The sequence below is a fragment of the Furipterus horrens genome, unplaced genomic scaffold (assembly GCF_987537825.1).
Source record: "Furipterus horrens unplaced genomic scaffold, mFurHor1.1.pri manual_scaffold_6, whole genome shotgun sequence".
Classification (NCBI taxonomy): Eukaryota; Metazoa; Chordata; class Mammalia; order Chiroptera; family Furipteridae; genus Furipterus; species Furipterus horrens.
Genome location: NW_028327176.1, coordinates 87023025 through 87047212, shown reverse-complemented (window position 1 = coordinate 87047212; position 24188 = coordinate 87023025). Strand labels below are relative to the sequence as shown.

The window sequence follows — 24188 nt, the reverse complement described above, 5'->3', positions numbered from 1 at the left end:
GACATCACAACCAAAACAATCAACACCCTTCTCCCCAGGGAGGTCTAGGGTGCCCTCTCCCCAGCTCAGGCACCTCCTCTCAGAATGAGGCGAGACCAGTCCCCTACAAGACCACATAGCCTCTTTCCCAGGCTGGATACTGACAGGAAAGGGAATAAAGCTCCTCAGGTCCAAAAGCCAGCTCTTATCCTCCCATTCTGCCCTGCCGCATGGACCCTAAGGTTCCAGGGGCGGGTGCAGGAAAACCAAGGATTGTGAGGACTGTGGGGCCACTGTGGGGTAGGGAGTAAGAACACAGGGTGTACACACACCCTTGACTGACCTCCATCCTCATGGGGCACAGAGCCTCTGACCACACCCCAGGACTCAGATCTCGCAGCCCCTGGCCTGGGAATGAGTCAGAAGACCCCTTCCCTGATGGAAGTCACTGCAGCAAGGCAAAAGCAAGGGTCCTCATCCCTCCTCAAGACCCTATCGGCCCTTTCCCCGAGTGTTGCTAGGGCATCTCAGAAGAGACCCAGAAGAGGAAAGACTGCATCCGCCTTGCCAGGAAACTGGCTCTCAAATCTCTAGCTCTGCTTCAAAATCTGTGTGACCACAAAAGAGTCCCCTTCCCCTGTTCCTTTCCTCACCTGTACAGTGGGGGAAGAAGCCAGAATCACTGGCAGGCCTTGTCACAGCACAGACACTGGGCCCTATCTCCAGTGTGGCCAGTTCACAAGTGTGGGGCAGGGCCCAAGAACATGCATTTCTAAGTCCCCAGGGGAGGCTGATGCTGCTGGTTGGAGGACCACACTTTGAGAACCAGTGGGCTGAACAGCCAACCATTGTGGATGCTCCCAGTACCAGCTACTGTGATCTAAGAGGAATCAGCCCACCCATCCTCTCCATACCCACCTCCACTTTCCTGCCCTATTCGCAACACCTCCCACCATGCTCCTGGCCCAGCCACCTGCAGGATTTCCAGGATCTTCAGCTTGGTCTCCATCACCACAATGTCTTCATTCTCCTCAAACTTGTTTCTGTCCAGCGGCTCAGCAGCCCCGGCACCAGCAGGCAGGCTAGGGGCACCAAAGACAGACTGCTTGCGGTTCAGCACCATGGTGGACATCATGTGGCCCACGCCCTGGATGGACCGCCGCACGTTCTTGCCTAAGGAGCAGAGATCAGATGGGGGTCACAGAGGGTGCACATCAGGGTCTCCCAGTCTGACTCTGTCTCCCTCAGCTGCAGGGCCAGGCCACGCTCAGGGGCAAGGCTAATTCAGGAAGGTTTCCTGGGGGAGGTAAGCTTTAAGCCAGATCTGGGGAAAGGGAGGGCCAGAGCAAAGGTGAAGCATATGGGGAAATCAGTGAGAATTCTCACGTGGGACATCATGACAATTGCTACAGAGCATGGGGGACTGAGGGTATACTGTGTGGAGCACTAAAAGCCAACTGTCAGTCTCTATTTAGACAAGTTTATGCCACCTGGAGGTGTCCCTAAGCTGTGGCTCATCCCTTAGGCTGCCCCACTTCCTCCTCACACTCCCCAGCGGCAGGACTGTGTCTCCCCATCACACTGGGAGCTCCCTGGGCAGGGCCTGTGTCTCCCCTCCTACCTCATCACTCTCTCAAGACAAAGTTGCATTGGAAGACATCTCGCCCAGACACTACGGTCTCCACAGCGCCTCGGCAGGAGGCCCCACTGGCCCTGCCTAGGCTAAAGGGGATTGGGCCGAAAGACACCCCCTCACAGCAGAGCCAGGAGGCAGGCTGAAGAGGGGTTGATCAGAGAGGACCAAGAGGAGATGGAGGGACTGAGGGTGGGCAGCGGATGGCCTGGGCGGCAAAGCCTCACCGCCCGAGTCCTCGTAGGCCTGCAGCATGGCCGGGGGGCCCTGCACGCAGTCGATGATGCTGAGCAACGTGCGTGTGAGCCGCAGCAGCTCGCTGAAGCTGTAGAAGCCGAAGTAGATGAGATCGTGCGCCAGGCTGACCACCTGCGGAGAGGGGGCGGGCCGGGGTGAGCAGGGGCGTGGCCAAAGCGTGATGGGCGGGGCCATCTCCGGAAACCAGGACTAAAATAGCGTAATGAGGGTGCGGTTCCTCTAAGGCAGTGCGGCTGTGTGGACAGGCAACCAAGGGTCCCAGATAAGGGCTGCCTGGCCCTAGTGGGTTACTGAGGAAGAAAGGACTGCAAAGGAGGCTGCCCGGGGGAGACAGAACATGAAATGCAGGAAGTAGGGGGTGGCTCCCAGCAGTGGCCTGAGACCTACCGGGAGAGAGCAGGGCAGATATGGTGAGAGGACAAGGAGGAAGCAGAGCTCTCTCAGGTCAGGAGAGAAGCCTCCCACTGGCTGGGGCTACTGAGGGAAGTGAGGTCATGGATTCCCATACCCCATCCCAGGGATCATCTGAAGCCCAGTGAGGGAGCAAGCAGGAGCCCCACGAAGTACCGCCCACCTCAAAGGTGAGCTTGTTCTTGTCCTCATTGGCAAAGGGCACGGCCTCGCTGACCACGTTGTTGAGGTAGTCCTCCACGAACTCCATGGTGCTGGCAAATTTGTTCTTCTTGTCATCTCGGGTAGCATTGAGGTTGGAATCGTAGCTGGGGGTGGGGACAGTGAGGTGTGAGAATCCCTGAGATCCTCCTACCCCAGCCTTGCTCGACCCACCCTCCCTCACTGCTCTCACTCCTTGATGGTGATGGCTGTGGGGATCTCAGTCCAGAGGCGGGCAAATTTGACAGGTGTGACCAGCTCCTGGGGGTCTCGGTCCACGTGCACATGCAGCATCAGGTGACAGAAGGAGGCGCGCAGGTCAAAGGGCAGCATCTCGTCCGCCATACACAGGAAGATCAGGTCAATGCCCAGCTGCTGGGAGATCTCATGGATGGCCAGGTACTGCCGGTCCAGGCACATGCGGGCAAAGAGCTTCAGCTGGTACCTTCGGGGCAGGGAGGATGGTGAGGACCTGGCAGGTGGGCTCCTAAGGATCGCTAGCATGGCCTGGGCTTGCTGAGCAGTCAGAAAAGTGGCAAAGGGACTTAGGCTAAACAAGCAAGAGTCACAGTCAAAGGACACAATTCTGAGTAAGAGGTGAAGGCAAAACAGTCTAGATTTATGAGTGTTTGCAAATCTCTCCCAATTTGCTTAGGATGAAAGTGCTTTCTGGGTCAGCCAGAACAGGTCTTCGTGGGAAAAGGGATGGCTGAGAGAAAAGCTGGTACAAGAAAAGGAGAGAAAGTGATGAGAGGAACCAGCATCAGACAGAAGGACTGAGGGCAGAACTGGGAGAGTAGGGAAGGGGATGGAGGGGCTATAGAAATGCAGACTGTGGGAAGCTCTGTTCTGCACCAGCTGATGTAATGCCTTCTGCTTCCAGCCTTGTACTGCCTACCATGGGCTCAGGAGGCAGAACCATGGCTCACCACTCACAGCTCTGTAACCTTGGGCAAGTTTCTTTACCTCTCTGTGCCTGTCTCAACGTCACACAGGGTGATGACAGTCCCTAACTCACAGGGTTGTTGAGGCTTAGGTGAATGATGGGGTGAAGGGCTTTGAACAGTGCCTGGTATATAGTGAACATTTGATAAGTATTATGTAGTATTCTTGGTTTTAAAATATGTGTGTGGAGATAGGTTTGGGTTTCTCTCAGGCCGGTCACTGAGCTAAGCCTGGCTTCAAGGCCACCGAGTGCTCCTCCAGCCCCACAGTCATCCTTCAGGTAGCCTTCCCGATGAAGGCTGTGCTGTGGGCAGGTGGAGGCAGGAGCTGCACTGAGGCTGCGGGACCTCATACCTCAGCAGGGACTGGCTGAGGCCTCCTGAGAAGCCACAGGGCACAGAAGTACTGAGGGGGGGAATGGGGGGGCAGGGCACCTGTAGTAGCTGAGCACGTTTTCGTCATGGGCATTGCCGGCCCGCGCCTCCTGGGCCAGCTGCCTCACGCTCTTCTCGTGGTGCTCATTATTCTTGTCGGTCCAAGTGAGCCACACTTCCTCTTCTGAGTACTCAATGGTCAGGTACTCGTGGGCCTGGGCCATCTCCTTCACCGGCCGAAGCCTGCAGACCAAGGCCACCCATCACAGGGAGTGGGGCCAGGGCAGGACTCCAGGCCCAGAGGTCCCCCAAGTAGGCCCAGCTTCATCGTCCTATCCTCCCAGAGCTTGACTGAGATCTGGTCAGGCTCCTATGCTGCCTCCCATAGGGACTCACCTCCAGCTTGGGACCCCAAACAAACCATGGGCTTCTCCAGCACAGTGGCCTCGGCTCCTTCTCCTGTGTCCCCTCCTCCCACACCCCATACCAACACAGAGCTAGGCACACAGTGGAGCATGCAGGTGCCAATTCTAGCCTAAACCCAGATGAGGCCCAAGCTAAGGTAGCTGGGAAGCCAGGCAGGGTGCAGGCCTGGCTATAGGACATTGGGCATGGGTGGGAGACATCACGCCTGCTCACTCAGTCTGGATGAGAATGTCGCTGTTTTGGGGGTCCAGCACACACTTGCATATGAGCTCCTGGGTGACGGGGATGGCAATGTGGTTGGACACACATAGGTCGGAGAGATAGTCCAGGAACCTGGGGTGGTGACAGCGGGGGTAGGGGAAGGGCCTCAGAAGCTGGCCCAGAGGACAAAGCCCACCCTCCCCTTCTCTAGCTGGCTGCATAGGCTCCTTCCCCAAAGCTTGGAGATGGGCTGCCAAGAACAGCCAGGGGTAGCACCCTGGAGAAGGGGGAGGCTAGGCGGGGCTCAGGGTATCAGGATAAAGGAGGCACAAAGACAGGATATTCAAAATATTGAACAACTGATTCAATACAACCAATGACTTTGCAACCAGAGGAGGGTCTGAGGGCCTCAGGCCACCCCAGGCAGCAACCTTCTTGCAGCTAGATTAGGCCCAACTTGGGAGGGGCCCTGGGAGAGGCTGGGGAGGCCAGGGCCTCAGAAAGGAGGCAGTTTACTCACAGAGGAAGAAGTGGCAGTATTTTAACAAGCAGAGGCTAATTCTGCAGTGGGCAGGGTGGAGGAAGTGGGCACAGCAGGAAAGGGCAGCAGGCCCACCTGGGCTCCCGGTTCTTGCGCACCAGGCTGACGAAGGTTTCCACCTCGGTCTTGGTGATGTGTTTCTCTAGGAGCTTTCGATTGTTGTGCAGCAGGGCAGTGATGGTGTCCTCAGCCAGGATGTCATAGCCAATCTGGGATTGCATCATCCCAAACTGCTTGGCGATGTGCTCCTGTGGGGCGGACAGGCTGGGCATCACGGGGGTGCAGCTGTGCTCCAGAACAATGCCCCGAGCCTGACACAGAGCCTGGCCCTGGCAGGGGACCCCGACCCTAGAAAGGTGGGGGTCCAGGAGAGGAAGCCCATAGTGGACAGAAGAGGGGGTTATACAATATAGTTATTCAGTGCACGGTCTGTCTCCCTACCAGAGTGAAACCTCTACAAGGGGGGTACCTTGTCTCTCTGGCAGGACCAGCTACATAATTTTGTGAGGCCCTTACTCAAAATTTAAGAATTTCAAGACAGCGCCCTGGCTGATGTGGCTCAGCAGATTGAGCTCTGGACTGTGGACTGAAAGGCTGCCTGTTTGATTCCCAGTCAGGGAACGTGCCTGGGTTGCTGGCCAGGTCTCCACTTGGGGGCATGCGAGGGGCCATCAATGTTTCTCTCCTCCCGCGTCCTCCCTTCCCCTCTCTAAAAAATAAATAAATTGACTTCCGGCCAAGATGGAGGCCTAGACAGACATGCTACATCTCCCTCCACAACTAAGAAGGAATACAACTACCTCAAAACTAGAGACAACCAGAAGTTCCAGAAAATCAAACTACATGGAAGTCCAACAAACGAAGATATAAAGAAGAAATACTCATCCAGACAGGTAGGAGGGGCAGAGCCCAGGCGGAGAGGACATGGTGTGGTGGTGGCAGCAGCAATGGCAGGCCGGAAGAAAGCGCAGTCACACATTTTAAAAAGTCAGGAGGAACACCTGGGGAGTGCTCCCAGCACCAGACCAGACCATGCAGCTCAAAGTCCCAGCGCCCAGGAAAATAAAGCCTCATTGCTTCTGACTGTGCAAACCAGTGGGAGTTGGGGAAGAGGGAAAAACTGCTGGTCCCTCAGTGAGTCCAATTGTTTAAAGGGCCCCATGGTCCTAGAATGTCCACGGACACACACACCGTGGGAACGACGACCAAGGGAACAGCTAGAGAGGTGCCAGTCTCATACGAAAGTGAGAGAAGTGCCTGGAAAAGGGGCGAGTGCTAGGCAAGCGGCATTGCTTCCTCTCAGACCCCTCCCCCATATACAGCACCACAATGTGGTGAAACGGGTCACCTGTACTAACGAATACCTAAGGCTCCGCCCCTTACAACATAACAAGTGCGACAGCTCTACCTAAGACACACAGGCAAACAAACACAGGATCCTGCCAAGATGAGGAGACAGAAGTATGGCCCCAAAAAGGGAACAGATCAAGGTTCCAATGGGAAAACTAAGCGATGAGGAGATAGCCAACCTAACATAGAGTTCAAAACACTGGTGATAAAGATGCTCATAGACTTGACAGATATGCTTAAGTACGGCAAACTCATAACGGAAGAAGTGAAGGCTATGCTAAGAGAAACGAAGGAAAATCCACACAAAACCAATGGTGAAGGGAAGGGAACCGGGGTTCAAATCAATGATTTGGAACATAAGGAAGAAAAAAACAGTCAACCACTACAGAATGAGGAAACAAGAATTGAAAAAAAAGGAGAGGCTTAGGAACCTCTGGGACAACTTTAAACAAGCCAACCTCCGAACTATAGGGTTGCCAGAAGGAGAAGGGGAAGAGCAAGAAATTGAAAGCTTACGTGAGAAAATAATGAATGAAAACTCCCCAAATTTGGCGAAGGAAAGAGGCATACATGTCCAGGAAGCACAGAAAGTCCCAAACAATCTAGACCCAAAGAGGACCACACCAAGATACATCATAATTAAAATGCCAAAGGTGAAAGATAAAGAGAGAATCTTAAAAGCAGCAAGAAATTAGAAGAGAGTTACCCACAAAGGGCTTCCTATAAGACTATGAGCTGATTTATCAAAATAAACTTTGCAGGCAAGAAGGGACTGGCAAGAAGTATTCAAGGTGATGAAAAGCAAGGACTTACAACCAGATTACTCTTATCCAGCAAAGCTATCATTTAGAATGGAAGGGCAGATGAAGTGCTTCCCAGACAAGGTAAAGCTAAAGGAGTTTGTCATCACCAAGCCATTATTATATGAAATGTAAAAGGGACTTAAGAAAAAGAGGATCGAAACTATGAACATTAAAATAACAACAAACTCACAACTATCAACAACTGAATCTAAAAAATACAAACAAAATCCAACTAAGCAGCCCTGGCTGCTGTGGCTCAGTGGATTGAGCGTCGGCCTGCGAGCCAAGTGTCACTGGTTCGATTCCCAGTCAGGGCACATTACTAGGTTGCACATCAGGTCCCCAGTTGGGGGCGTGAATGAGAGGCAACCACACAGTGATATTTCCCTCCCTCTCTTTCTCCTTTCCCCTCTCTCTAAAAATAAAATAAACAAAAAATTAATTAATTAATTTAAAAAAAAAAAAGCCAACTAAGCAAACCAGAATAGGAACAGAATCAGGTATGGGGATCATTTGGAGGGTTATCAGCTGGGAGGGGGAAAGAGGAGAAATGGGGAAATGGTGCAGGGATTAAAAAGCATAACTGGTAGGTACAAAATAGACAGGGGGGATGTTAAGAATAATATAGGAAAGGGTGAAGCCAAAGAACTTATGTGCACGACCCATGGACATGAACTAAGGGGGGTGGGACTGCTGGAGGGAAGTGGGTACTCGGCAGAGGGGAGCAAAGGGAGAAGAAAAATTGGGACTACTGTAACAACATAATCAATAAAATATATTTTTAAAAAAGAGAAAATAAATAAATAATAAATAAAAATGTTTAAAGGGGCAGTTGATTTCAACTGTTTAAAAAAAGGAATTTCGGCTGCTGCCTCCTTCTTCTGCCGCTCCTGGTGCTGCTTGTGTGCTCGTTTGATGCGGACCTGGTACCTCTTTTGTGAAGTGGCAGCTGAGGAGCCTCCAGCACTCGCCATGGCCGACAAAAAGCCCAAAAGCCCAAGGAAGGAGTCATGACTGAGAACAACGATCATATTAATTTGAAGGTGGTGGCACAGGATGGTTCTGTGGTGCAGTTTAAGATTAAGAAGCACGCACCACTTAGTAAACTAATGAAAACCTATTGTGAATGACAGAGTTTGTCAATGAGGCAGATCAGATTCCAATCAATGAAACAGACACACCTGCACAGTTGGAAATGGAGGATGAAGATACAATTGATGTGTCCAGCAGCAGACAGGAGGTGTCTACTGAAAAGGGAACCTGCTACTTTACTTTGGAACTCTTCCTCCGAACCAAGAAGACATTCTCAATTAGAAAACTGCAATTTGGTTCCACCACATCCTGGCTACTACAGTATAGTTTTCTCCATTCTTTCATTTTCCCTTTCCCCATTCCTTTATTGTATATAAAGTAACTGATGTATGTGCACAAGCATTTGCATTTTTATTTTTTTTTTAACTAAATGGCCAATGGTATGTTTTGACTGACATCAAATGGAGATGGGATGGGGAAAAATACTGGTTCTGTGAAAATACCCCCTTTTCTCCGTTAGTGGCATGCTCATTCAGCTCTTATCTTTATATATCAGTAAGTTATTTTGCTCTCACTGTTTAACAAAATAAGAACAACATAAAAATCCTTGCATACCTTGTTTGATTGGAGAATTTTAATGTTTTTCATTTATCATTGTAAAATCAAGGACAATTTTATAACTTTTTTGTACACGTAGCTGTTACATGTAGGGCAATCTGTCTTTAAGTAGGGATAAATTACTCTAAAAGAAATGAATCCTGGATAGTTTTCCCTTCAAGTCAAGCATCTTCTTGTTTAAAAAAAAAAAAAAGAATTTCAAGACAGCAACAGAGCATTATACCAGCACAAGGCCCTTCTGAGCTCAGAGCCAGGTTACATGCCCATGAAGCCAGCCCTGTCATTCCCCCAGGGCCTAAAACAGTGCCAGCACACAGTGTGCGCCTCAGTAAATATTTGCTGAATGAAGGAAAGCACCCGTGAGGGGCTGAGCAAGCCAGTGAGCAGTGCAGGGGGGAATAGAGTGCCCAGGCCAGGGTGGGCAAGTGGGCAGGCACCTGGTTTTTGCGGTAGTCCTCCTGGGAATGCCGCAGCACCCGGTAGCAGAGGCGGAACATGTGTTGATATGGGGCGTTCTTCTGGTCCGACAGCTCCTCCAGTCGCACCAGGGGGCCCTCACCTCCCTTGTCGCAGAAGGGAGCCTTCAGAATGCCAAAGATCTGGGGAAGCAGGGAGAGTGAGAAGGGATACCTCACACCTGCCTGTACCCCTAATTACCCCAGGAACCCTAAGCCCCAAATTGATCCTGCCCCAAAGCCACCCCACATTCACTGGAAGCTGATTCTAAGCTTGACTGCAACCCCAGCCCACCCACCATCGGCCCCAGTTTCAGCCCACACTCCCACCTCCTGGCCTCAGCCCACCCCTCACCAAAGAGCATTCTAATCTCAGTTCAGATCCTAGGCCTGGCTCAGTGTCTGCAAAGGAGTTGAGGCTAAGGGAAAAGGCAAGCCAGGCCAGAGTGGCCGGAGCTTAAAAGATAAGACAAAGGCCTGTCTCATTTTTTTAATGTAATTATAAAAAAATTTAAAGGTTGGGGTGAAACACTGTTCTAGAATAGAGACCAAAGAGACAGAACTGAATGGAGTAAGAAACCTAAGTTGGATTCCGGCTCCAAAAAAACAAAACAAGACCAAAAAAAAGCTGTAAAAGACATTGTGAGAAAAAGAGAGTACTTTGATACAGATTGGGTATTACTGCTAATTTTCTTGGGTGTGATAACAGTACTGTGTCCTTAGTCTCAGGAGGGGTGAGGTGCACCGATCTAGAAATCTGTGCATGGAGGATGGATGCTGCGCAGAGCTACACACAGCAAAACTGGTAGGTGGTAACAGGTGCATTCAGGCAGCGGATGTACAGTGTTCACTTTACTATGCTTTTGGTACTTTCTCAATATTGGGAAACTTTCATAATACAAATTTAGAAAAAAAATTTAAAACACAAGTTCTGGACCCAACATCTTGAGTTCAATTCCTGGCTTGGTTGCTCCCTAGCTGTGTCGTCCAACCTCTGTGCACCTCAGTTTCTTCATGGGTAAAATGGGATAATAACAGGGCCTCCCCCAGGTTGAGAAGATCACATGAGCCAATGCATGTAGGGCACTTTGGGTGGTACCTGGCACATGGTAAGTGCTTGATAAATATCCCTGGTTGCTGTGGCTCAATGGATTGAGCATTGGCCTACGAACCGGAAGGTCACTGGTTTGATTCCCTGTCAGGGCACATACCTGGGTTGTGGGCCAGGTCCCCCCAGCTGGGGTTGTGAAGGAGGCAACCAATAGGTGTTTCTCTCACACATCAATGTTTCTTTGCCTCTCTTTCTCCTTCCCTCCCCTCTCTCTAAAAATAAGTAAGTTTTTTTAAGTGGGGTGGTATTAATGGCTAGCCCTGGCTGGGTAGCTCAGTTGGTTAGAGCGTCATCCCAGTATGCCAAGGTTGTGGGTTTGATCTCCGGTCAGGGCACATACAAGGATCAACCAGCCCTGGCTGGTGTTTCAGTGGATTGAGTGCCGGCCTGTGAACCAAAGGGTCACTGGTTTGATTCCCCATCAGGGCACAGGCCTGGGTTGCAGGCCAGGTCTCCAGTTGAGGGAGTGTGAGAGGCAACCACACACTGATGTTTCTCTCCCTCTTTCTCCCTCCCTTCCCCTCTCTCTAAAAATAAATAAATGTTGTTTTTTAAAAAATCAACCAATGAATGCATAAGTGGAACAACAAATTGATGTTTCTCTCCCTTTCTGTCTCTCTCTAAAATAAATTTTAAAAATTTTAATAAAATGAAAAAAATAAAAGGGGGTGATGACATACTGCAGGGAGATTGCAGCTCAGCTGGAGATGGGAAAAGGCAGACTTGTGTTCAAATGCCCGTTCCCTGCCACCCATCCCCATCCCCAAGGTCTGCCGCTGCAGGCCCCACGCAGGGCTACAGTCACCTGCTTGAGGATGTTTTGCTCCCTCATCAGCTTCTGCCGTTCGCGGTTGGGCTTGCTGACCATGATGTCCAGGACGTTCTGCCCATTGTTGGGGACGTCGCTGACAAAGAACACCAGGTCCTCCAGCAGCTGGATGACAAACCTTCACGAAAGGATATGAAAGATGACAAGTGTGAAGTGCTGACCCTGGGAAAGACCCCTAGACCCACCCATCTCATGCTCCCCGTCCCACCTCCATGGGCAACCAGCCCTTCCCCAAACACGACTCTCCAAAACACAAAGCCCATCATTGGCCTTCAACTTCTCTCCCCAGCTTCACCCTGACCTGCTTTCAAAACACACCCCTCACCCTACCCACCCAGGATTCCGAGGTGCCCCATAAGACTAAGAATCTCAGTATACAGCAATCTGAAAGAAACAACAGAGTACAAGGCAAGGTGTTTGGTGCAAGGGGCTCTGCATCTTCATTCTGCCACTTACTAGCTGTGTGACCTTAGATAAGTCTCTTAACTTCTCTGAACCTCAGTCCCATCATCAGTAAAACAGAGGTAATGATATCCATCACAGGGTTAGTTTTGGGAGCACATGAGCAATAAGGCAGGGGCACGGGGCCAACCAGGGCCCTACAGGGACCAGTCCTCACCTCTGTCTCCCCCACCCTAGTCCAGCCTGCCTCGCTTCTGCTTTGTGACTCCTTTGTTCATTAAATGCAGACCCTGAGAGGACAGGCCTCTCAGGAAATCTCAGTAACCCTCCCCTGCGGCCCACCTGCGGTCATTCTGGCTGATGAAGCCCTCGTTCATTTTCTCCACGGCACTGGCCAGCATGGAGCTGGCATCGTTGGCAAAGTCCAGGTCTCGGATCTCAGACACAGGAACTGACACGATGGCGAAGGCCTCCTTGTCTTCCTTGGTGGGGCAGGTGCCCAGCTGCCGGGACAGAGGTCAGCAAGGGCACGCAGGGACAGGCTTGGGACCCAGCCCCAGTCCCCCAGCACCAGGCAACCCGCACCATGAGCCGAATGGGCCGCTCCTCCTCAACATCAATGGGCACATTGGTGCTCTGGATCCACGTGTTGGTGCACAGGTGCCGCAACCGGACATATGAGTTCCTGCAGGCGGGGCATGGAGGGTACCACAGAGCACGTGCTGGCCGTCTGCCCTCCAGCCCCCAACGGCTTCACATCTCCCAGCTGACTCCACACCCAGCAGCCACGGGACAGAGAGGGGTGGCCAGCAAACACCCCAGGCCCAGTGCTAACTGCTCCATTTCTCACCCACACTCCCCATACCCAAAGCACTCCAAAAGCCAAGACTTGTGTGTAAACTTGGGACCAAAATTCATTTGGAAAAATGAGGCTGTCTAGACTATTTTTCCCATTTAGTGTCAACGTGCATGCGTTTCACAGCAGAAATACTCATGTCTTTGATTATGAGATATAATTACCTTTCTGAAGTGAAAAGCAATCTAAATCTCCAAATACATCTGGCCCCAAGAGTTTCGGGTAAGGGATTACGGACCTATAATAACTCAATTTGTCCTCCTATCATCAAGGTGATGGGTGGACTTGATATTCTCACTTGACTGGGCATAGTAATTGAGCAAGCTGCCCAAGGTCATAGGATAATGCCTGACTGACACCTGGGGAGTTTCTTGATATTACTTGCGTCCTAGGATCTCAGGGTGGGGGCCTTACAGATCAGGGATCCCAGCCCTCCGCCCAGTGTACCCTGAACAAACTTGTGTGGCCTATGCCTAAGCACCCAGACCCACTGGAGCGAGCAGCTGATAAAGAACCCCGGAGAGAAGGCAGCACCCAGGGCTGGGCACACAGCAAGGGGTTCAATGGTGGTTAGCTGCCTACATGTCTCAGAGCTCAGTCTCCAGAGGGACAGGTCATGCAGGTCCTGAGGCCAAAGGCCTGTGGTGCCTACCCACCGGGGCACAAAGGAGTCAGTTTTCTGCAACGTGGTGGGGTCCAGCTCAAAGAGCGAGGCGATGTCGTTGCCATGGGGCACAGCCACAAGGCGGTACTTGATCTTCTCCCCAGCATTGCGGCGACCTGCGCGGCCCTGCACACCCTGGGGTGAAGACCCCAACTCAGGCAGGAGCCCCTCCCTCCTCTCGGGCCCCCTGAAACTACCAGCATCCCACTTGAGAGGCCTTCTCCCTCCAGCCCACCTTCCAGGGTTTCATGGCCTCCCCTGCCCCCCGAACCCCCAAAGCAATGCACGTTCACTCTTTCCCTGGCCCTGAAGCCCTGATTTGGTCCTCACCACTCCTGCTGCCTTGGGATCAGAGGCATCACCTTTGTAGCTGGGGTTCTCCTAGAAAGAGAAACAAAATGGGGGAACTATTAGACACCAGGCTATACCCACATGACAAAGTCCATACGTGGCCCTGGATCGGGGCAGACAGCCCCACCCTGCCCTTCATGTCCCCTCTTCATAGATCCACAGATGAACACACACACTCAAACATATGAATGCGCCAATACACACAAGCCTGTGCATTACAGACAGACATGGATGTGAAGTTCCAGAAGGGCTGGGAATTATGCTCACTGCTGTATCCCAGTGCCTAGAATAGCTCCCGGCACATGGTAGGACAGTACCATTTATTAGTCTTATTTACAGTCATGCACTTATTTGATAATATTTGTTAAATAAACACGTGACTGCAGATAAGCCAGGGTCCACAGACATGTCTGTGTGTAAACATGCACCTGGAATGCATGCTCATGTGTGCCCACAAGTACACATAGCCTGAGTTCCCAGGATGCCACCTGCCTCCCCACTCACCTCAGCAGCCAGGTAGTTGCCTGTGGCCAGGTGCTTGAAGCGGTACAGGCCATTCCAGTGGCCAGCTCCTCCACGGCAAGGGTTGTGGTGGACCACCTTAGGAGGTGCAGGGGTGAGGCAGGGGTGAGGCAGAGTTGAGGCCAGGAAAGGGGTGCTCAAAGTGGGAAGCATGGACAGGAGAGGCACTGGAGCCCTGGAGAGCTCTGGGTAGGTGACTCCTGGACCTTTCCTGGCCCCTTGGCTCCAGACGAGCTTAGAGGACAGACGGGGTGACTACCCACCACACCCCCCCAGGGATGGAGGAAGAGGGAAGGTTGGAACCCGGAGCTGGAGAAAAGGGCTGGGTCTTGGACACCAGAAGCAGGGCTCTGACCTCCACCTCCCAGAGGGCGTTAGAGCTGGTGGCCGAGGTGGCAGACTGGCGCAGTGTGGTGCGCAGAAACACCTGCAGCTTGCCCTTGTACTCATCACACGTCAGGAACTTCTCCTGCTCCGCGTGGAACAACCGCACCACGTCTCCCTGCAGGCAGCAGGGTGCAGGCTCAGGAGGGACAAGTACTCTCCCAGGGCCAGCGCCACCTTGCCCCAGGTGTAGGTGCAGGTGCAGCTGGCTGAGACCCACTTGTTCCTTCCAGAGCCAGCAAGAAGGCAGCGAGGACCTTCAGTCGACCCCAAATTCAGAACCCCTAGACAGCTGGGGTGGATATGCTCTCACCCAGAGCCCTCCCAACCTTCCAGGTTCACACCTGCTCCCCCAATCAGTACCTCTAGAAACCCCACCTGACCTCTAAAGGCCAATCTCAAGTCTCCTCTCTATGAAGGCAGGAGGGATCTCCCCAGGCCTGGGGACATCTCTCCTGAGCCCCTCCTGCCTGCCTATTGGTACATCATGCCCATTTCTTTTGCTCCTCACTGGACTGAAGCACCTGGAGTGCAGGGACCGTGGCCTGTTTGTAACTTTGAACACTGAGACCAAGTTTGGATCCTGGCTCTGCTCTTATAAATTGTGTGACCTTGGATAAGTCCCTTACTATTTCTGAGCCTCAGTTTCCTGTTTTGTAAAATGGGAATACTATGACCTCCTTGTGGAAATTGGGATTCTAGTTTGTATAATGAAGTAACACTACACTCTTACCATGTGCCAGCTACTGTGTGAGCACTTTGCATGAACTTCCCCATGTAATCCATGCGCTAACTTCTGGGCACATACATCATCATCCCCATTTTATAGGTAGAGAAACTCGGGCACATAGAAGGTAAGTGTCCTGTTAATGGTCACGGGCTAATGACAAACAGGACATAAATCTGCACCCTCATCTCTCCACCACACTTCCTCCCACAGTGCGCCTGTCACCCAGCAGGCTCTCAGGACATGACTGCCACTCCTATTATTATCACGAAACGGCGTTATCTGTCTTCCCCACACTGCGCTGGACACAAAGTTCTCAGCCAACATCTGCGGTGTGAACGCACAAGTGGGTAAATGAAGGAACGAATGAATGAAAATACAAAGATTGGATCTGTTACTATAGCAGAACATAGTGACTTCTGTACCCAGGCAGTGCATGGTGACAGCAAATAAAGGGAGGGCTTTGTTAGCTCAAGTCTCACTTCCCAGTTGCCTGGAATCTAACATCAGAGCCATGAGAGATTCATGAAACCACTCTGGGCAGCACCTCAGGGTTCAAACCAGTGAAGTTTCCTTTTCTAAGTGCTATACAGACTTGGAGCTGAAATGTGTAATCAGGGAAGGCTTCTGGGAAGAGGTGGCACATGGGCTGAGCCTTGATTGATGTGTGTGGACAATGTGCAGTCTTATGGGAGGGAAAGGCACAGAGCATGGGTAAATGGGAAACAGCCTGGGAGATGGGAGGGAAGAGGGTGGGACAGCCTGAGGGGGACAGGAAAGTCTCACAGAGCAGCCTGGCTGGGGGAGGAGGGCAAAGGGAGCACTGCAGGCTTCTGAGCAGAATCAAGTGCAGTGAACACAGGGTGGCTCCTGAGGTAGTTGCTCGATGGCCTGTCACCTGCCTCTTTAGCAGGTATCACGGCCAGGTGTACCTGCTGATCCCCCTACCTGAGGAGCTCAACTCTCTCTGCTACCTCTAAATCCACCCCTTCCACCTTCCCCTCCACATACTGCCTGCACCTTGATAGGTTGGTTCTGTCCCCTACAATCCCTGAGGAGCCTCTGAACCCACCTCTTTCCTGCCCCATATCTGGTTTTAAGGGTTACTCTAATGGTCTCTCCAATCATCCTCCCACTCTCAGCTCTGGTCCCTCCCAAAGCCTTTACTGCAGTATTTCCCAGTACAGTCCCCCTGCAGGCTCATCCCCTCCCAGCCTGCCAACCCCTTATGTTCTAGCGCCCACACCAGCAGGCCTGGAACCCGGACACAGGCCCTGACTCAGCAGCCTCATGTCCTTGCCCAAGAGGGCAAAGGGCGGGACCCTGGAGCCAATCCATGGAGCAGGTGAGGGGGAGGGGACAGAGTGCTAAAAAGATCTGGCCCATCCCAATGTGGATGATGGGGGCCCCAGTCTGCTGACACCTCCTTAGCAAGAGAGCAAACTGAGGCCAGCCAGGACTTAAAGAGAGTAGAGAGGGGGGCTGTGAAGCCAGAGACAAGAAAAGGGGTGGAGGGAGGCTAGAGGGGCTGCAGAGCCCAAGCAGGGGGCGCATGGAGGGGAGGGTCAGACAGGGAGCAGCTGGGTACAGGGCAGGAGGGGGGACCTGTGGGGCAGGGCAGGGCAGGGCAGCAGTGGTAGGGGCTCCCTGTTCTTACTCCTTTCAACACTTCATCCAGGTGGTCTCGGAACTGCATAAACAGGTTGATCTTCCAGCTGGTGTTGCAATTCACAGAGTTGACCTGGGGAAGGGCGGAGAGACCCGTGATGTCAGGCAGACCCCGAGCCTTTGGAGGGTGGGCAGCACTGAAGGCCTGGAGAGGGGTGAGGGGAGGACCAGCCCAGCCCAGCCCCACAAGAGCACAGGAAGGGTGTCTTGTCCCAGCCCAGCTGCCCTGGGGCTGCCAACCTGTGGGGTAGAGAATGGGGGCAATGTCAGGAGACAGGTGGGGAGGGGGGTCTGTACCCTCAGAGGTGTGGGGTCACCCCTCCCCTGCAGGGCTGGCCCCACCACCCCACTCACCTCCTTGCAGCCAGCATTGTCACTGAGCTCATAATTGCTAGCATGCAGAGGCTGCCCGGCGTTGACGGGATTCAGGATCACCTTGTCCCCCACCACTACCTATGGGGACAGGCACAACAGGGTGAGGGCGGGAAGGGCCAGGCCTCCGGCTTCCCTCTGGTCTCAGTCTGCCCCTCTAAGAAATGGACATGACCTTATCTAGCCCCCACATCAAAGACCCTAGAGAAGCCCCTCTGGAGCTGTGTCCTGCTCCTCCCACCAGGCCTCCCCAGCCCAGTCCCATCCTCACATTGTCCCCATTGCTCCGCAGCTTCCAGAAGGGCTGGATGAAGAGCCAGGAGCCCTCATTGCCTGTGGCGTCCAGTGTCACCCGCATGGCGTTCTTCTCCAGCAGGGCCGGCAGCCGCTTGTTCACGGTCAGGTACTTGTTGCTCTTCATGTGCAGGAGCTGGGGGCAGGCGCGGTGTGAGTGAGGGGCCCCGGGAGGCCAGCCCATCAGAGGGAGGCACTGGGGGGACCCACGGACCCTTGGTCACAGCTGGGTGCACTCAGTGTCAGACACACTGACACAGGCTGAGACACGTGCAGTCACACACACGAACACACACCAGCTAGGCACCGGGTGATCACAAAAACAGAAGCTAGCACTATTCCCAACACCTTACATGCACTATCACATACAGTCTCACAGCAACCAAGGGGGAAGTACGTCACTGGCCTGCTTTTACAGATGAAGGAACAGAGGCACGGGGCAGTCAGGAACTCGCCCAAGTCACAGGGCCACGATCTGAACCCAGACCACATGGCCCCAGAATCCGTGCTCACAGCCACCACACTGAAAACACACCCTTGGACAGAGCTACTCATGCCACAAACAGAAGCAGATATGCAGTCACAGAAATGGTCTTGGAGCCACCCATCGGGGACAAAACCCCCAGAAGGCATGTCAGCTGGCACCCCTCACCCAGGAGCAGCCCAGGCACCCTCAGGGGAGAGGCAGGGGTCTCACCTGGATGACACTGCCGTACTTGACAATGTCCCCGTGCACCTTCTTGTTCTCCGTGTCGTTCTGCTTCTGCTCCATCTGGGCTGCGTGCTACACACACATACACAAGGTAGACACACGCGGCTGCTGATACCGCACCCGGAGCGACGCACAGAGGTCATCCAGCCCACTCCCTCCCACCGCTGAGAGGGACGGAGGCTCCCAGTGTGCAGGGGCGGCCCGAGGTCACACAGCCTGCAGCCCAGGGTCTGCCATCACCTCCCTCTGGAGGGAGCATGCTGGCCAGCCCGAGCCCCCGGGTGGACACCTAAGCTGAGCCTCACTACCCACATTTCACTAGAGTCCTGATCCCCAATACGGGACCCCTGCCCCAGCCCCAACGCTGGCAGGCATATTCGGTGCCACTGCCTCCTCCGGCCCACTCCTCTGCGACCCCCCCACCCAAAACTGTGGGTGCTCCCAGGACACTGCCTCCAACTCTGATGGCCTCGAGGAGTTTGCATCCCATTAAGGATGCCTTTAAAGGCACTTCTGTCACGTGAGACTGCAAGCTGCCTGAGGACAGGCTCTGTCCCCTCCATCAGACTGGCGCTCCCTGAGAGCAGTGGCCCCTCTGCCCCTTTTTGCTCCTCAGTCCCGTTACCCAGGCCTCATGACTGAGACTGGGGAGCCTTGCTGTGTACGCATGACTTTCCACAGACCTACAGCGTGTGGCTGTGATCATATGTGGTTCTGAAGATGTGTGGGTGCACGTGTGAGAACCCCATGCCCAGGCTAGATCCCTGGTTCAGCCCAGGCGGTGTCAACAGCAGAGAGGAACCTGTGACAGCTCCCAGCTCAGGGAGAGAGATGCGGGTAATTATAACAGCTCAGGCAGCCCACCCCAGCCCCGTCTCTCCAGCCCAGTTCACAGCTGGGGGGGGGGGGCACCCTTCCCCCATCTCACACCCACTCCTCAGGACAAGGGACACGGGTAAGCGGGGTCTGCATAAGGGTAGAGGCACCAGGGCAAAGGAGGGTTTCAAAAGGAGGCTGCAAAGCTGCTGACCCAGACAAAGCCTCTTGCTCTCTTTTCCATGGGGCCTGGGCTCTGGGCCTTGAGCTCTGTCCAGAGAGGATGGCCCAGACTGTGAACTGGGTCGCTGCCCCCGAGAGAACCACGAGCAACCACCAGGCCCTCACACCATGCACCATTTGTGTGTCCAAGGAACCCAAGGTGGCTCAGAGACCCAGGCGCCGTCTAGTCCCCACTGCAAACTCACTGAATGACCATGGACAGCCCGGTCTCCTCTAAGGACCCCAGGCCCCGGCTCTATAAAACAAGTGGAGGGGTTAAGACTAGTTCTCAAATCAGGTTCCCTAGAGCCAGTGGGACCTCCGTGCACAGCAGCAGAGGTTGTTCATTGCACCATGGTGTCCAGCTGAAGGGCTGGTGGGAGCTGAACCGCAGTCCACCTTCCACTCACTGAACCATGTGCCCCGGCATATGGCCATACCAGCCTAGAGGAAGGGGTGCCTTCTTCCAAGTGGCACAAAGGGGTCCTGCAGATGAGAAGGTCACTGGGAGGACACTACTCCCCCCCCTACAGCACCTCATTCACAGCAGCAAACACCTATCTCTTGCATATTGGGATTTTAAAAGCCACTGAACTCCGCCACAGGGCCCATCAGCTCTGGCGAGCAACGGCCCTATGTGTGCACCTGGGGTCCTGATGCGCACACACATGTGCACACACACCTGCAACTTCTGCAGCAGCACCACGTCGGCGATCTTCTCCTTGTCCTGCTTGGTCTGCTTGGCCTTCCAGTACTGCTTCTGGGCCGAGTAGCGGTTCATGGGACACACCTTGAAGAGGCAGTCTGTGGTAGGGCGAGTGAAGATGGGTTCACGTGGGGCTCAGGACCCTCCCTTGGAAAACCCCAGCCTGCAGCCCTGCCCTCGGACCCTGCCTCAGCTCCCCCGTGGAGAGGCAGAAGAGGCAGGATCCCCTAGAACTTGGAGTACCCTGGATTGAGTAGAATGGAGAGTCCCAGATGCAGGTGCCCTCTGCCCTACAGGAGATTTATCAGAGGCTCTTGTGTCCCCACCCCCTGCCCTGTCTGTGCCCAGTTTTCACGGACATTGGCAGCTGACAGCTCACACCTCCATCCTTTGCTGGCCAACTGCCATCCTGCCCACAGACGGCAGAGAAGTTACATCCTCCGGCCCCATCCCAAGGGGCAGGCCATTCAGTGGCTGATGCAGGCAGGGTACAGCCCGGCCTCTGGGAGACTGTGTGCCAGTCACTCCCAGCTCCCAGTAGGATCAAGCTGAGGTTTCTCTTCCCCTGAAACCACCCCCTTGCTCTGTTCTCCCTGCCCTGGGTGCACAAGGCCCCTTCACTCTCCTATGTCCTCTCTTCAATGATTCTCCCTTCCCAGGGAACTGGCCTACGACAGGGCCAATCAAAATTCAAGGAACAAACCGGATAGCCACCCGCATAGCAGCCTCAGGCTCCAGAGGACAGATAAGGATGGAGCAGGAATTCTGGACATTGTTTTGGGCTTTGGTGTTTTGGGAAACAGCTAGGTTTTGTTTGTGTTTTTCGGAAGAGAGGAGCCTCCCAAATTGTGCAACATTTGAATAAAGACCTCTTTCCTTTCCCACCAAAAATTTTTAAATTCCAGGAACAAATTCACTATTACAATTTTTATTTTGGAAAGCACACTAAACACAAATGGTTTTCATAAGCCCAAACTCCAGAAAGGGTGTCAGATTTTTCTGCTTATCAAAAGGAGGCATGAGTTGGATAGTCCTATACTGACGTGTTGGGGTGGGCACGGAGGGTTCGGGCTCACGGGGGAATGCTGGCACAGGGGCTGGGCCTATCTGACAGAGCCTGGGCTGGGCTGTGAGGCAGTGAGCTCCCCTCACAGGAGGGAATCACCCCCTGGGCACGGGGGTGGGCGCACAGCCTCTGAGGCTGCACCTGCATGGTTGCACAGAACTCCAGCAGCATGGGACACAGGGGAGAGCCGGTGTGCTGTGACCTGGAAGGGGGCCACTGGGGAAACTGATCAGACACAGGGAGCCCTCTCCTTCAGCCCCTCTCACCTGCCCTCTCAAAGGAAGGCGATGTCCCTGCTCTGGTAAAACTGGTCATCCAGCCCCTGGGAACTAAAAGTGAACCTGGATTTTCTGTCTAGCCCACAAGCAGGCAGAGGCCCCCTGGTGTCATCAGGAGCAGAGACTGAATAAGTCAAAACTCAGAAGAGACAGCACTTTCTTGAACGGAGGGAGAAATGGCAAGTCCATAAGCAGATGGAGCCACCCAGGGTTGCCCTGCCCAGCCCACCTTGGCATCACCAGCACAAGTGGGCTGGACAGTTTGTTAGAGAGAGTACGTCTTTACGGTATCCCGCTCAGCCCTCAAGAAGAAGCTGGGGCACCACCCCCTCCAGGAAGTCCTCCTGCTTCTTCTGGTTGAGTTGGAGCTCCCAAAATCCCCAGTCACTAGATAGATCTCACTGCCTTGTTAGAAACCACTGGCTCCCAGCAGGAGCTGGGGAAGTGGGGCTACAGCAGGAGGAGTTTTGGAAATGGAGGGCGGGGCGGTGTTGATTTTCCCAGTGATAAGGTCACAGATGGCATTTGGTGGTCAGGACAGAGATTCTGGACACCTGCAGCATAAAGACTGTCCAGTGTGACACCTGCTGTGAACGCCTTGCCACACACTTGCAGGGGAACCGCTGCGGGCGGCGCTCTGGCCCGGAGAACCGCACACGGACACAAAGTCATTTTTGCTTGGTTTTACAGCAAGCACTGAATTTTCCAGGGATGCAACTCTGATATAAATGGAGGGAACACTGTACTTTGTATAGTTCAAACTTTACGAGGAGATTTTTGCTGTTTCAGAAAAATGCATTGCTCACGGCCACACCAAGTATCAATGCCTGCATTTGTGGCTGCAAGCTCATGATTCGAAGGCAAGCTCTGGCTGCCCCCCTGGGTCTTCCAGTTGGGCCCAACATTTACTTCCAAAACACACATATACACTATAATTTGTATTTATTTATTTTCATATATATATATAGAGAGAGAGAGACTGTGTTATATATTGCTTATATATATTGCAAATATATATTATGTTTATATATATATTGTTATATATTTCTTATTTTGTCATGCTTAGAGCATGACACTGGCCTCAACACCTCCCCCCAGCTCCAGGCTCACTCAGACCCTGGACCCCTCCCATTTTCTATTATATAAGTATGGATAGGGATAGATTGCATTGTTTTTGGTTTCCACTTCATAATATTAAAGGGGCTGGCTCTGGGCCTGGCAGGCTGCTCTGCCTGTTTCCGCCACCCTCAGCAGGCTCTGAGGGGCAGAGCTGAGTGGAGCTCGTGACTGTGTCCCCAGTCCCTACACTGGGGCTCAGGGACTGTCTGCCACACAAACACATGAATCTGGAACGACTCCCTCACAACAACAACAAAAAAGAAAGAATAAAGAACAGAACGACTCCCTCATGTGCAATGAGGGGCTTGAATTTAGCCTTGAAGCGGGGAAAAGGTAAGGCTAGCCGAGCGGAAGGCAAGAAAGGTAGAGGAGGCGGTGAGGCAGCCACACACCAGGTCTTTGAGCTGAGACGGAGGGGAGGGGCGACCAGGCCCAGAGAGTGAGCCCAGAGCCTGGAGCCAGGAGCCAGCAGAGGGCAGCAAGGCCAGCAGCCCACAGGCCTTGGCGATCTCAGCTCCTTGGTCTCCCACAGCCTTCCTCCCTACCTTCCCATCCAGACAGGACAAAAGGAGGAAAGAGAGATGTTGCCCCAGGTCACTCAACTCACCTAGTAAATACATAACGTGGGGACTTCTGTTATACTCCATTACGGCACAACCCATATACTCCATTATGAAACAGAAAACAACTTAACCGGATTTTTTAAACAGATGTCATTTTAAGACTTCTTAAAGAACTGACCAGACAGTGAGGAATCATCAGGCCAGGACAGAAGGTCAAAGGGAAGCCAGGGAGATACAGAAACACACCCAAGCTACTTTCACCCTGAGGGTATTTGCTGATTCCAGAAGACATTAACTTTTAGTAGGACAGCTTCACCAGGTGACAGGGACAGAAATCCAAGCCCAGGCCCACGGAAGGTGGGAGACCCTCCCCTCAGAACAGCTCTTTCAGCCCTGCTGGAATCCCCTGGGTGGTGCAAAACCCCAAACTTGAGCTTGGTTTTGGTGGTCTTGCACCAGGGGTGCCCCCAGGGGTCTGGCAGCACACCCTCTCTGAAGGAGGATTCTTCCTCCTACTCCACAGTTCCTCATACCAAATTTTTCAAATGCAACAAGCAGTTGGCCGTCAAAGATAGCCAGGAACGCTTGAGAACTAGATGCCACACGAGAGAACAAACTCACAGAACAGACACCAGAACCAGACGTGAAGAGACTTCAGACAGATATCACTGGTAAGCCAGAAATGCCTACTCTGCTTAAATGAATAAAAGAAACACTTGAGGATCCCTGCAGAGAAGAGGAAACTATAAAAAGTAACACAGCAGACTGAAAAAGAACCAAATGGAATTTCTAGAAATAAAAAAGCTTCTATAACCAAATTTAAAACTCATTGAACATATTTAACAAAATAGACAGAGCTTAATAAAGAATTAATGAAATGCTAAAAACCTTACTATGGTTGATGCACCCTAATTCTATTCCATCCAATTCTTTAAAGGATGATTGAGCCCCATTAAAGGGACTTCACAGCCCTTGAGTGCATCGGAAGCTACGTCTGAATGAAACATATTGCGCTGGGATCCCACAAGAGGGATGAAGCCAGATGTGATCCCTCCCTGCTCCCGACTCCTCTCCAGCTTTCTTGGAAACTTACTAGCTTGTCAAATTCACCTTTTTCTCTTACATAGACCCCTCCCTTAGAGCCCTGCCCACAAACATGTCAGAAAATGCTTGATGAATGAATAAATAATTAGAGCCCTCTGAAATGTTTGTGGCCCAGCCCATGTACATCTCCATGCTTTTACTGTGCTGTGCTCTTTACCCAAAAGCAGCCCTGTCAGAACCCCACAAGGGCCAGAC

General features: G+C 52.9%; 1 protein-coding gene and 1 pseudogene across 1 annotated transcript in view; one reads left to right on the top strand and one right to left on the bottom strand.

Annotated features, from left to right (window-relative positions):
* ITPR3 (inositol 1,4,5-trisphosphate receptor type 3) overlaps window positions 1–24188 on the bottom strand; it is a 68578-nt gene that overhangs the window by 21811 nt on the left and 22579 nt on the right. Inside the window, exons 3-22 of the mRNA XM_090282223.1 lie at window positions 19840–19961; window positions 18105–18191; window positions 17385–17543; window positions 17096–17194; window positions 16731–16814; window positions 14318–14464; window positions 13945–14040; window positions 13420–13470; window positions 13082–13224; window positions 12155–12254; window positions 11912–12072; window positions 11144–11285; window positions 9210–9371; window positions 5045–5217; window positions 4441–4560; window positions 3862–4044; window positions 2676–2927; window positions 2445–2589; window positions 1840–1981; window positions 953–1152 (exon numbers count right to left, since the gene is read on the bottom strand). Of these exons, the coding sequence (XP_090138349.1) occupies window positions 953–1152; window positions 1840–1981; window positions 2445–2589; window positions 2676–2927; window positions 3862–4044; window positions 4441–4560; window positions 5045–5217; window positions 9210–9371; window positions 11144–11285; window positions 11912–12072; window positions 12155–12254; window positions 13082–13224; window positions 13420–13470; window positions 13945–14040; window positions 14318–14464; window positions 16731–16814; window positions 17096–17194; window positions 17385–17543; window positions 18105–18191; window positions 19840–19961 (2768 nt within the window). The remainder of the gene's footprint in view (window positions 1–952; window positions 1153–1839; window positions 1982–2444; window positions 2590–2675; window positions 2928–3861; window positions 4045–4440; window positions 4561–5044; window positions 5218–9209; window positions 9372–11143; window positions 11286–11911; window positions 12073–12154; window positions 12255–13081; window positions 13225–13419; window positions 13471–13944; window positions 14041–14317; window positions 14465–16730; window positions 16815–17095; window positions 17195–17384; window positions 17544–18104; window positions 18192–19839; window positions 19962–24188) is intronic.
* Window positions 8038–8373, top strand: LOC150006841 (small ubiquitin-related modifier 2 pseudogene; annotated as a pseudogene).